The 13,717-nt window shown below is 40.6% G+C and overlaps 1 protein-coding gene across 1 annotated transcript in view; it reads left to right on the forward strand.

Annotated features, from left to right (window-relative positions):
- Nucleotides 1–4,477: 4,477 nt before the first annotated feature.
- The window catches only part of ANKRD10 (ankyrin repeat domain 10), a 38,309-nt gene continuing 29,069 nt past the window's right edge, over nucleotides 4,478–13,717 (forward strand). Inside the window, exons 1-2 of the mRNA XM_074148138.1 lie at nucleotides 4,478–4,678; nucleotides 10,909–11,061. Coding sequence (XP_074004239.1) covers nucleotides 4,478–4,678; nucleotides 10,909–11,061 — 354 coding nt within the window. The remainder of the gene's footprint in view (nucleotides 4,679–10,908; nucleotides 11,062–13,717) is intronic.

Genomic DNA, 13,717 nt, shown 5'->3' on the forward strand with positions numbered 1-13,717 from the left:
AGAGAAGTACAAAAGAATGAATTATAATGTAATTGTAATGAAAGGTTAAAAAAAGTCAAAACCAGAATTCCTATGTTCCCAGTTCACATATGATAGCAGTTAAAGAAAACATTTTTAATTAAAATTTAATTCAATTTCTATTAAAATTAATTAACCTATGAAGCCCATTGCTAAAATATATTAAGGAAGTCAACGGACAAGAAGAGTATTAAGAACCACATATTTTTATATTTATTTGGGTAATGAATCAGAATTTAAAAAATAGAGAGAGACAGATGTGACTTCCCAAATCATATGCCAGCTAGAGACTGATTAAGGAATCTGTCTCATATGGAGAGCGCTCTGCTTGCCTATTATGGAACTTATGGTCTAGATCACTAGCAAGGAAATAAAAAAGGTTGACCTAATAATGAGGAATCTAGTCACGAAACTTAAGATATCCGGGTTCAGTTCCACATGCAGAATTCCTGCACAGCATTGTTAAAGCCTATTCCCTTCTCTGCATTCTGCTTCCCCCTTTCTAAAAGGAGTAACAGCACTTGTCTGTCTTGCAGGGAGTGCTAGAAGGTAAATAAAGACAGCGTCTATAAGGAAATGAGATGTGAGACCACTGCTTTTATTTGGTATGGCAGTTTCTATATCCCAGTAAGAGATAAAAACCATGTGAATCTTCTCAAGTTTGGGAATATTTCATTCTTGTTCATCTTCACTATAACCCATGTTTTTAATATTTATTTCTTTTCATGATAGTTATAAACAATACGTAAGCAACTATGTCAGTGCTTATACACAACACAGTAAGAACAGTTTGCCTGAATTCAACCTAAGAAACTGTATTCTTTAATACCAGACATTCTGGTAATGATAATTTTTATAACATAAATTGTGGCTTGGAGGATTGGGGGGATTTGTTTGTTTTATTTTTTTTTTTCCAGCCAGGGAAAGATCCAGCTGGATCTGGCCAGATCCAGCATAAAATGAACGGTTTTTGTAAGGCCAAAGGATAAGGTACTGAACCAAAAGTTGCTGCAGCTGAAAGTACTCCCTCCCCTGGCCAAAGCATTTAGCTTTCCCGTGCTTCAGTGTCACTACCTATAAAAGTGGTTATTTGTAATCCATCCTTTAGACATTATTCTGAGATATATAACTTGGCAGCCTTGTAAAAACCTAAGTATTATTTTATCTGGGTGAAGATAAAATAATAGCTAGAGGATACAAGTATTAGCTGCAGTAACTCCTAGTGTCGAAATTCCTCATCTGTATATTCATATCATAGTGTTGTATTTTTACCTCAAAGCACTTTGATTATTTGAGCTTTTTACCACCACTCAGGACTCGAGAGGTGATCGTCCCCCTGTACTCAGCACTGGTGAGGCCCCACCTCGAGTACTGTGTCCAGTTTTGGGCCCCTTACTACAAAAAAGACATTGGGGTGCTGGAGCGGGTCCAGAGGAGGGCAACGAGGCTGGTGAGGGGTCTGGAGAACAAGACTTATGAGGAGAGGCTGAGGGAGCTGGGGTTGTTCAGCCTAGAGAAAAGGAGGCTGAGGGGAGACCTTATCACTCTCTACAACTACCTGAAAGGAGGTTGCAGAGAGGTGGGGGTCGGTCTCTTCTCCCAAGTCACAGGCGACAGGACTAGAGGAAACGGCCTCAAGTTGCACCAGGGGAGGTTAGGAAGAATTAGGAAGAATTTTTACACTGAAAGGGTTATTAAGCATTGGAATGGGCTGACCAGGGAAGTGGTTGAGGCACCATCCCTGGAGATGTTCAAAAGACGGGTTGACATGGTGCTGGGGGACATGGTTTAGTGATGTTGGTTTGTCAGAGTTAGGTTGATGGTCAGACTAGATGATCTTGAAGGTCCCTTCCAACCTAGATGATTCTATGATTCTTTGACATGATTTTATTATTCCCATTTTGCTGATAAAAAAACTAATGAAATAAGCATCTACAGTTTAAATAAGGCCACAATGAAGAAGACAGCTAAGGTCAAAATAAAAGTTTCTGAAAGCAAGCTTTCTATCTTTATATTTTCTGCCTTCGTACTGCTATAAAAATATAACCACATATAAAGTTAATAATTTGTATTAATTTATAGTTAAATACAATAGTTCTTGATACCAGACTTGTGCTGCTTGTCCTAAGTAGAGAGACTTATTTTATTACTTGACTGCCAAGATCAAAAGAAAACTTTGAGAACACAAGAAAAGTGTTTTGTTTTGCTATATTTTTTGGAGTCTAAATCCACTGTTTCTAACTCAGGCCATCAAGTGTGATATTTTAAGGAAAATCTTAAGCCAAATCTCCTGTTTGCTATTGCAACAGCATTCTGGAAAATACCTTCCCTACATGAGAGGAGTACAATCCAACCAAGCACCCACTCAGTATCAGCACTTTTCCACAGTGAATGAATTCCCTAGTCACCTCACTGAAGACTACAAAATTATCCTATATGCAGTATTTCTCTTCCTTTTCTAATATTTTACATATGTAGATAAAGACTGTTTGCTACAGGAAGCAAATGTCAAGAGGGTGTTTTATGATGGGCTGCATTCCAGGGTGCAGCTCTTTCTGCTTGCAGGTAGGTGTTTTCCTTTGTGTTGGAATCTTATCTCTGAGGACTGGATATTGTACATACACAGTTTTAGCTATGCCAGAACCCAAAGAAACCAAATGAATGTGAGGAACGGCTACGGAACCACAATACATACTCGTTGCGAGTAGTATATAAAACCATGGCCAGGGACAGTTTTAGCAAAAGCTGTAAACTAACATTAATCTCTTAGCCCAACAGTCCAGCATTCCCTGTCAAAGAGCATACAGAATAATAAAAACAGGATATTTTAAAAAAAAAAAACAACTACCATCTTTATACATTTAACTATTAGTTCAATCAGCAAAGAAATTTAAAAACCAATTTAAACCAAGTAATTCCAGACACTAGTTTCTACCCACCACAAAACAAAACCTACATTTCTCATGCACAAAATCTAATCCAGAACCAGTTATGAATGTTTTAGTTTTCCTAACTACTGCTTTTTCTTCCATAAGCAAGAAAAACAACATACTTTCTGAGAAATCAGAACTCCTATATTAAGTAAAAGGTGTTTCACAATACCTTAATGATCAATTTAGTCTGATGCTAAAGAAAAGCTTTTAAGATACCTAGGTCTTTTGGTACTTTTAACAGAAATTTATTTGTACCTTCTTTGCCTGAGAACATAAATCCTGGTTTGCATTGCTTGTATACTGAAAGGGAATATCCTTCAATTTTCAGGGACAAATGAATGTACTTAGATTCATACAAACACATTATCATCAACTTAATACTGTCAGAAAAGCAGTTCACAAATACTTTGGACAGAAAACAATTAGGGGTAACCAATTGTTTTTTAGGAATTGTTCCTAAAGTTTCTGTGGAGTCATTACTCAAGGACTGGTTTCTACGTGCAATTAAAAATTTGGCATCATCATTTTAATATTAGATACTAACAAGGTTATCCTTTGGTTTGCAATCCATTTATACAGCACAAACGCATAAGCGATCCCCGAGTGCCAAAGTTAGCTTAAAAGCACTTACATAGCGTATGGAAACACAACTAAATATTCAGATACTAGGTGAGGCCCTCAAGCAAGGAAAGGGATCACACAAACATGAGCAGTCCCTTTGAGTTGAGGGAGGCTCTGCTCAGCTGAACAAGATTACTTGCTGTCTGGAAGAAGACTTGATGAGGTATCGTTTGTTTCCATCAAATCTGCTTCCCTGTGTGCTTTTACACAGGCAGCATCCTGCCTCCTGAACTACTGCTGCTGCTAACTGTACAGGCGCTCAGGAGAGTTAATAACCCTGCCGGAGGGCGGTCAGATCCACCCGGCGCGCTGAAAGCCTCCAGGGAGGCGGACTGCGCTCCCCCCACCTCGCCACGCTCTCCGCCCTGCGGCACAGCCCTCCCCGGGCTGAGGGTAACGGAAACACGGCCCGTTCCCCCCACCAAAACCACCGCCGCGGCGGCGGCGGCCTTTTCCCCGGCGAGCCCAGAGGCGCCATCCCTCTCCAGCGGCGCGCTGGGTTCGAGGAGGCCCCTCCCGTCCTGCCCCGGCGGCTGCTGCCAAACCAGCCGCCTCCAACGGCGGCGGCGACATCGTTAAGGGCTCTCCCGCCTCGGGCAACGGAAAAAACGGACCGCGGCCGCGCGCTTCCCACCCAACCGCCCCCGGAGCCCGGAGGGGCTCCCGGCCCCCGCCCCTGAGGGGCGGAGCGGCTCGCGCGGCCCCGCCCCGCTTCCTTTGTGCTCGGGCAGCGAGCGGCCGCCGCAGTCGCCGCCGCTTCCATCCCAGGCAGCGCGCCCTTGCCCGCCCGACCCACCCGCCCGCTTCTTCTCTCCCCCCTCCTCCCTATTCCCCCTCCCCTCGCTCCTGCCGCCGCTTCCCCCCCCACCCTTGCCTTGCACCTACCCTGCCCTCCCCTGCCCGCCATGTCGCTGGGAGCCGGCCCCGAGGCGGGTTTCTCCAGCGAGGAGCTGTTGACCCTGCGCTTCCCCCTGCACCGCGCCTGCCGCGATGGGGACCTGCCCGCCTTATGCGCCCTGCTCCAGAGCTCGCCCCGCTCCGACTTGGCGGCCGAGGATTCCTTCTACGGCTGGACGCCCATCCATTGGGCCGCGCACTTCGGCAAGGTGGGTCTCGGCCCGGCCGGCGGAGCGGGGGCGGCGGCCGGATCGGGGGGGGAGGAGGGGAGGTGGTGAAGGGGAAGGAGAAGCAAGGCGCCGGTCCCGCTCCCGCGCAACGCGGCGCCATCTTTGCCCCTTGCGCGGCGTTGTGGCGGGAGGCGCCGGCTGCGCCGCTGGGCTCTCCTCAGGGGATGGGGTGTTGGTGGGGGGGAGGCCGCGGCGCTGGGCTTCGGGCCTTGGCCCCATCGTCAACCAGCCCGGGGATGGGACGCACCGTGGGGGCGGGTGGTACCTGCCGTCCCCGCATCATTTATGTCATCCCCTCGGCGGTGGCGGCGAGGAGGGAGCGGTCCCTTTATTTATTTTTTTTTTTTTGTAGCTGCTTCAGGGCAAGCTGGTTGGCTGAGGCGGCCCTAGGTCTGGCAACCGGGCTTTCAAACGGCGCCCCGGGTCGGCGGGAGCCAGTGGGGAGGAGAAGGGCCAAGCCCACGCCCCTCTCCCAGACCCCTTGCGGGCCTCTCGGCCGGTGCGAGAAAGACCGCCGAGGCGGCGACCACTTCCACCCCCACCTGCACATCCGCCTCCGCCGCCCTGCACACCCACCGTCGGGCTTCGTGCTTTGTCTGTAGTCACGGTCCTTATCATCCTCAGGCTCCACACCTGGAGACTTGTTTTGTTGTGGAGCCCGTGTTATGACGACCGGCTCGTTAGGAGTTTGGGAAGATGATGCTTGTAAAGCCCTCCTTTTGTTGCCTTCAGTATGGAAAAATACGCTGTGGTTTATACGTGCGCAGATATGAGTGTGGAATTAACTGTGTTGGCATCGTTGCAATGCAGAAAAGATCAAAACGTGACAAGTAGCTACACTGTAGATGTTTCTTGATTCCACGGATAGAGCTTTGTATTTAGGTAGAAACTAGGATTTACTTCGCCTCTGTTCCTGAAATCTCTGCCTTTGGTTTCTTTTGAACCTTAACTCTTAAAAAATACAGCGACCTTTCTAAGCTGACAGGCAGTGTTTGAAGCCATGCTATGAGAATCCTAGTACCGCTTTCAAAATAAATGTGTTTATAATCTCCTTTGTGGAATGGACAAACTCAAACATTGGAATTAACAGCTATTTAGGAAATAGGTAAATGGAAAAAAATCACCCAAAGTTTTCTAAAGTGTCTTTGTTTTCTGAGTTAGCTCTAACTTCCAGCCTTAAGATGAATGTTATCTTAATTTCTTGGATTTATGTAGGCCTTTCCTATCTCTAATGCTGTGACTGTTCCAGCCTAGAGGGTTGGGGATTGGGTTTTTTTCCTTATTGATTTGTCTGGTTTTGGATTTTGAGGAGCTTTTGTTCTTGTTCTCCCTCCCATTTCCAATATATTTCTATTTGTTTATTGATTGTGTGCCAGAGAAGGAAAATGAATGTACTTAGGCAGTTGTCATGGTTTACGAAGGTACATTAAGAGATGATTTCTCTATGTTAAGTTATCTTATCTGTAATGCTTGTTTGAGAACCGTTTTAGAAACACAGATAAGTAGCTCTTCAGTCTTAAAAAAACAAAAAAAAAAAGCCCAACCAAAAAAAAACCCAAACCCAAAAAACCCCACCCAAAACAACAACCCCACAAAAATCCAAACCCCACAGAAAACAAAACCTAAGGTAGCCTTTTATCTGTTCAGAAAGAAGCTAATAATATTCTACGTTCTAAGATCAAGGAAAAAAAAAAGTTGAGTGCTGTAAGTTTTATCATGAGGTACACTTGTTAAAAAAAAAAAGTGAATATACTAATTTGGCTTTACAGTCTCCTGTTTCATTTTTCCATGTCATAAGGATTTGTCTTTGGTAAACGCTTGTGGCAGTCTTGCTTTTTTCTTTCAAGTGTGTGTGTGGTTCTGTTTTTTCCTTTAAGCATCTTCAGCTTTCTACTAAGCATCCTAGGTTATATGAGTTTTTGTTTACGTTCTAGTTTCTGTTGAAAAGACTCTTGCAGAAACAGCGAACAAAGGCAACAAGTCAGTCTGCAAGATTGTGTTTATATTTGCCATGCTCGTTCTTAGGCATCAGCAAAATTTGATATGTGTTTTTGTTGTGGTTGCATATAAGGGAGAAAAATCTGACAAGTGAAATGAGACTTGCAAGGATGACCTAGGCTATAAATGAGTTTTGTACAACTTTGAATATATGTGCTTTCCTAAAAGCCTTGTGACAAGGTCTAGGCAATTTCACTTTATGAAAGTTATCTGCAGGTTTTATAGCCTTGTTAGGTAGTGTTCCTGTCTCTGGGCTAGCGAGGATACAACAGACTTGAAAAAGTTACAGTAATGTAATTGGATCCCAAACTTGACTGACTTTGTGTGGCATAGTTGTACTTTTACCTTTCACCAGTTTATAGACAGTTGCCAGCACTGAAACAATAGCTGCTCTTAGGAGACATTCCTATGCATGTCTTAAGTTTTTATTTGTGATTTTTTTTCCAAATTCAGATTCATCAAAGCTTCAAATGGAGGGCTCTTAATTTCAAAATTAATGTTTTAAAACTCTGATATGCTGAGAAGTGGTTCAATTAGTAGTTACTGAACAAGAGTCTCTTCCTCTTCTTTGTTTTGCTAGATTTTTGTGCGATTTACACTTGTTTGTCTTTATTTTCATTCAAAATTAAATGTCAGCGCAACTACATGACTGCCCTTCTGATAAGGGCCATTCAGCAGCATGTCCACCAGACATGTATTTGTTCTAACTGCAGCTCTGTAGGAGGCTGAAATGACAAAGCTGATACAGTTCTTTTCTAGAAGTCCTCGTGGAACTTCTTGTAAGCAGTGAAATCTAAAAGAGTTCATACATATAGACATGCGTGTGCAGGGACACAAAGCATCAGTCTATGGTTGGTGAACTGTAGCGGTATAGAGATGTTTCTTTCCCCTTACCTGTTGCACAATTTGAACATTGATACAACGAGGGCTTTCTTGTAAGGACAGTATAAAGCCATTTTAGAATAAAGCTATGTGGAGCTACGCTCTTGCACACAGCTGTAGATTTGCTGTAGTAAGGAAGTAGCATCAACATTCAAGTTCTGTTAGAAATGAATATGTGAAAGAGGAAAGATAGCTTTTTGGGGGGGAATACGCATCTGGTACTAGCATCAATAAAAATGGAGTATCTTAACACAACAGTGAAAACACAGTATTTTTAAATAGCTTACTCTGAAACCTACTTGTACAGCTTGCAAGTAATAAATAAAATGCCAGCAAAGGCAATTGGAAATGGTAGATATTGCAACCAACATTTCTGGTTGTAATACCTGGAGTTTTAATTACGGTATGGTCTCCTTTTAGAGCTAGTAGCAAGTCCAAATTTACTTGCTGTGTTGAGTATCTGTGGTGGAGTTTGCATTTTCAGGATATTTCCTGACTGCAGAGAAGTGTTCATACCCCGAAATGTAAATGAATTCCCATTAGAGTTGCTGTATTCCAATTAGAGTTAATTATATGGTGCCCTAAATTACCCTGGCATTCTGTAGATTTCTGAGAAGATGGGTCAGAATGTAATATTGTTAACAATCTAAAAAGCTACCAGAGAGGTAGAAAATGAAGGGCTTGCATAAAAAAGGGAGTTGCTGTTAATTCACTTTGACTTATACTAACCTTAATTTCATTTTTCTTTTTATCTACTTGCACATGTAGTTCTATTTTTCTCTGACCACATGTATTTGGTTATACTCTTCTACTTTTATTTTTGCCATTTGACTGTTTACATTATAGGAAGCAGAATAGTAGTAGGTACATTATGTTTCTTTTGGAACAAAAGTAGTACAGATAAAAATGCCTGTCTCTTCCTTGGTATTTTGCCAATGTTGTGGTCTATGTGGAGGTCTGTCTTTCTTCATTAAATCAGTTTAACCTCTGCTTTAGTTACAACAATACAGTGGAAAATATCTTCTAAAAGGTTATTTAATGAATGGGGACCTGTGTGTCCCAATCTCAAGCATACATAATCAAGTGAGTTATTGTTTCTCGTTATGTTGGCTTTTCTTATCTGTAGAACTAATTTACCTCATTCTTCCAGAATGTTGGGAAAAGCAGGCTTTTCTGACAGCCATGATACACAAGACCCATGCTTCAGCTTTTAATGGGATGGAACATTACCTTCATTCTCAAAACCCTGTAAGAGATGGGGGAGGGGGCACACAAGAAGAAATGAAATTTAAACCTGAAGTTGTGTAGATAATCATGATATGTAGCCATCTTATAAAGCAGATTTAAACAGTGCAAGATGATGCTGGTGATCCAGTTCCAATGTTTTTCCCCTTTCAATTGACAGGTTATAATCCCTGTACAATTATGGAAATTCTTTCACCCAGTTTCTGTGCAGGAAATATTATTCTTTCCTGAAGTTGTAATGCTTTTCTGAAAGTGTTTTTGGATTAATTCCATTAAAAGTCTATTGTTTTAAAAACTGGCTGGACTTTATTTCTGTTTGCAGTTATAGTAGAGGAACGTCTTGGTGTAGCTCGAGGTTTTTTGTATCTCACCACTTACTAACAATAACAGTGTTAATAATGTTAATAATTATTCAGGGTTAACAGCAATATTGGGGTGCTAGCATGTGAACACTGAGAAAGGTCTATGAGTAGCAAATAAAAAATGTATTTGGGTAGTCCAGCATTATAATTATAAATATTCGTACACCCATTTTTTTAATGTAAAATTTCTTTGAATTAAAAGTACTTGTTTGCTTTTGAAGAGGTACTTTTTCTTTGGGACTTTTGAAGTTTATAGAGCTATATTCATTAATACAACAACATTTCAGTTGCCCTCACCCATACATGTTCACTTCATTTAATTAGTGAGTTAGTGGTACATCTGTATCTAGTGTCAAGTCCATTACAGTCAAAAAAAGCGCTTTTGTATATCCTAAAGGGTAGGGTTCATATCTGTGTGTTTGAATTATATGGCAGAGGAAACAATTGAAGTTCATGATACATTTGCAAAACTAATATAAAATATTTCACTATAGTGGTTGGTACTTTTCGCTCATATGTGTAACTTGTCAAGATCAGGAATTTACAGATTAAAAAAAAGAGACACTTGACATACAGCAGTAGTGAAGAATGTTGGAATCATGATGTTTATGTGTGTATCTCTAATCGAGTTGCCAGCTGACTTTCTGATGCTTTTTAATTGCTCCTTTATGAACAGATTATTTCATAGCTGTGATATGGCTAACAAACATTTTCTTTAACAGTGAGCGACTGACCAGTAGATTTCTGTTGCGTATGAACTAGTGCCCTTAGTCAGTATGGTGGTTTTATGTTTTGTTGTGTGTGGTGGTGTTTGTTTTCTAACCACAATAAATGGAAGCCTAGACTAAACTGTTTATTTTAGCATAGTGCATTCCGTTTCCTATCAACAAAACGACAATGTTACCGTGTGACAGGAAAGGAGCATTTTTTTACTATTTTTGAAAGTTGAGGTCATCGTAGCTGTGGTTTGCTTAGCTTCTACAAATGTGATGTTATGAACATTTAAAAATAGTAGCTCGATATCTGACACTTCTGGTTAGTAAGATGAGAAAATAAAAGTCAAAATACAGTGTAACAGAATACTACAGTTTTTTAAAACAAAGAGAGCCTTTCTTTTGGTATTGCCACAAACAGCTCTTCAGCTGTCATAACAGGAAAATGGTGAAAAGAATTTATTCCTTTTACAGATTTAGCATACTATTAACAGTATTAGTTTTCATTAGTAACCTGTTCCTGTCACTCTAGGAAAACATTAAAGATATTTAAAATCTTGTGTTTTTCTGATTTACCCTCCTCTAAACATCCTGGCAATACATCTGTGTCTCCTAACAACACTCTTGTTCTGGCAAACGTTAACTAATAATGTCTGTTTAGTATCATGTTTGCAGCTTTGCTGGATCAGAACTTTTTTTTCTCCCTAACAAAAGTGAACCAAATAGCTCTTGTAGTCAGCTTTAAGATATTTGTGCCCTCTTCTCCCCCCATTCTGAAAAAAAATATGTTGGAATTCAGTTTTGGGTGAGAGAATTAGGTAGTTTTTCAGTATGACCTGTGGCCGAAGGAGGGGGAAATCCTAATGTTCGTATTTTCTTTCATTTCGCACACATGTAGTTTCACTAGTAAGTTTGGCAACTATAGATTTTATGTATGTATTTAGCATGTGTTAATTGTCATAGCACATCTGTGTAACATTTTTGGTTTTATTCCCTCATGTCTTTAAAGCTGGAGTGCCTAGTGCAGTTAGTAAGAGCTGGAGCTTCTGTAAATGCCAGTACAACACGTTTTGCTCAAACACCAGCCCACATTGCTGCTTTTGGAGGACATCCACAGTGCCTGAATTGGTTGATTCAAGTGGGGGCCAACATAAACAAACAGGTATGGATTCACTCATATTTCATTTCTGCATATAGTTTTGGAAGGAGTGTCTTGGTCCGTTTTTACTACATGTATGATCCTTATGTTCACATACAGATACATTATTTTTTAACATCAGCTGAAGTCAAATGACTTAATTATAATTTTTCTTTATAGTAGTGATAGGACTAATAGATGTCCTTTAAGCCACTAAAGTTTAGGAAAAATTTGTTTTAGGAATTGACATCTTGCTACTTGTTGAACGCAATGGTATGCTGCTCTGGTGTTGGCAGCATTAGCAAGTGCTCTGGTATTATAACACCTCTTTGGAAGAAAGCAAAAAGACTAGTGAGGAACACCCTAGTTATTTAATATGTTAAGAATTGAAAAATTCACTGTTACATACAGAACCATAAGACCTTTGTAGTACTTCATGATTTAGTCATACATCTAAGTAGTAAGATCTGCCACAGTTTTTTTTTAAGGTGCATCTGGTTTCATGCCCTTTTCCATTTCAGATTATTTCAAAACTTTTTCTAGTAACTTCCTGCAAATAGATCAGAAACACATACTTTACTAACAAAGAATGAATGGGTGATTTTCTTATTTTTTTTTTTTAATTGCCCATTACTTTTACTGTGAATATGGATAATGATTTATTTAGTAGCAGAGAGTGCATTAGTATAGCAAAATTCTGTAAAGCGCTGTTGTACTCCGGTACAGAAACAGAATCGAGTGCTTAAAACTATCATGCTTTTGGAGAAAATGTTTGCAGTACTGAATGGATCTATTGTGTACGCTGGGCATACATAATGTGTGCCTTTGTAACAGTACTCAAAATTATTATTTATAATATTCTATGAGAGTAATTAATACTCCACATATGCATTTACTAAAAGCTGTAATGTAGCACAGCATCTGTAAAATGTCTGGTCTGTTAAATTGTGCATCACATTTTTCTTAAAATATTTAATGGCCAGACTGTTCTATATGCAGTAGAGTTAAGCTAAGTCTGCTGAAGAACTTAAACATTTGCATTTCTAGAGTTTGGTTCTTTTTTTTTTTTAAGCTATGCAAAAATAAGAAATGGGGAAGTTTGTGTTGAGTTTTCAGAAAAGAAGGCTGGTGCATTGAGAACAGCTGTGAGACACCAGGAGAATTGTAGAAACAATGAAGGTGACTGGATGCAGAGGCTATAGATCGCATCTTCTCCTTGGTACCTGACAAAAGTAACTTATGCAATAAGTTATTGCTGCATAGTGGTAGAACCTTCAGAAGAGAAAATACAAGAACTATAAATTCATCTGGAGACCAGGTAAGAATGTAAAGAAATGGTGATTAGAGAGGAAACATGGCATGCACAGAATAAAGATGTACGAATATGAGAAGAGAAGAATGAATGAAAATGAATGAATGAGAAGAATGAAAGTTTCCAACTATGAGGATAAAGAGAAGAGCTGACCAGTGAGGTTGAAATGGAGTTGAAGAACAAGCTTGCTGTCCTGGAACGTGAAGGGGGGGGGGGAAATCACATCTAGTGAGTGAGGTTATAGGAAAGAAGAAATTAGCAGCTAGGAAAGAAGAAAGTAGCAGCTAGCCCCCAAAAGAAGAGGAGAAGAGTGCAGAGAGATCTCTCCACAGGCTGAGGGCAACATGCAGATGACTGTAAAGGAAAGCAGAAGGCAGTATGATGCACAGGTAAAAGTAGACAGCTTAAAGAAGTTGCCTAGACTAGCCAGTGACTCAGGAGTCATTATTTTGATGGCACGTCACCAGAGCAAACCAAGTAATAGATCTGTGGTCCTCCACGTGAGGAAGAGGACTGTGGTTCTCAAGTTTTCAAACGAGATAGTGGTGATAGTATCCTATAGACCTCTGAGTGTAGATTTAGGTATTGACAGGCAAAGGACAGTAGTATAGATAGTTCTGAGAGCTGATGCTGTGGAAGCCTTGTATGTTGTTAGTGGTAGGCTCAAGTTACGCGTGAATGTAATAGGGTTTTTTTGCCCCTACGAAATATTAGTTGACCATACAAGAAGAGGTATGTTAGATTTGGTTCAATGACAAAGTAAGAAGATAGCTCTGGTTAATTAAAATGGTAGTAGATACAAAGAACCAAAGTTAATTTATTTGTTAGGGTACAACTGGTCAGTCACACTGTTTTCACATGAATGAGCACTGAGAGCTGGTCAGTGTACCTTAGTGACACCTATAGCAGCAAACTTATCCCACAGATATTTGGAATGTTTCATACATGGCTATGTAAAGCATAGTGCATGCTTTGCTCTTCCCAATTCCTTCCAGCTGTTTATTGAACTGCAGTCAAATTCTACTATTCTTGTTTGATTTGAACTGCTTAATAAATGATCTTGGTTCCTTATTTAACTTCCAAGCACTTTCAGGTGATCACCTAGGGCTTCCACCCACACTTTTGAGCTTTTGGAGCACTATTTCCTGATGTGTATTTTGTTTATTCCTTCCAGCTCGCTGACTGATGCTGTACTTCAGACAGACATAGTCACTGGCTAATGCTTGTGTGAGGACAAGTGTTCCATGGACACTGGATACAAAACACATGCTGAGAAAGATCTGGGAATACTTGATATTTAAACTAGTAAAACTTTCCTTCCAAACTGACTCCTGGTCACTGGCTACAGACTAACCCATCACCTCTGGA

This window comes from Numenius arquata, chromosome 1 (genome assembly GCF_964106895.1).
Source record: "Numenius arquata chromosome 1, bNumArq3.hap1.1, whole genome shotgun sequence".
Lineage (NCBI taxonomy): Eukaryota > Metazoa > Chordata > Aves > Charadriiformes > Scolopacidae > Numenius > Numenius arquata.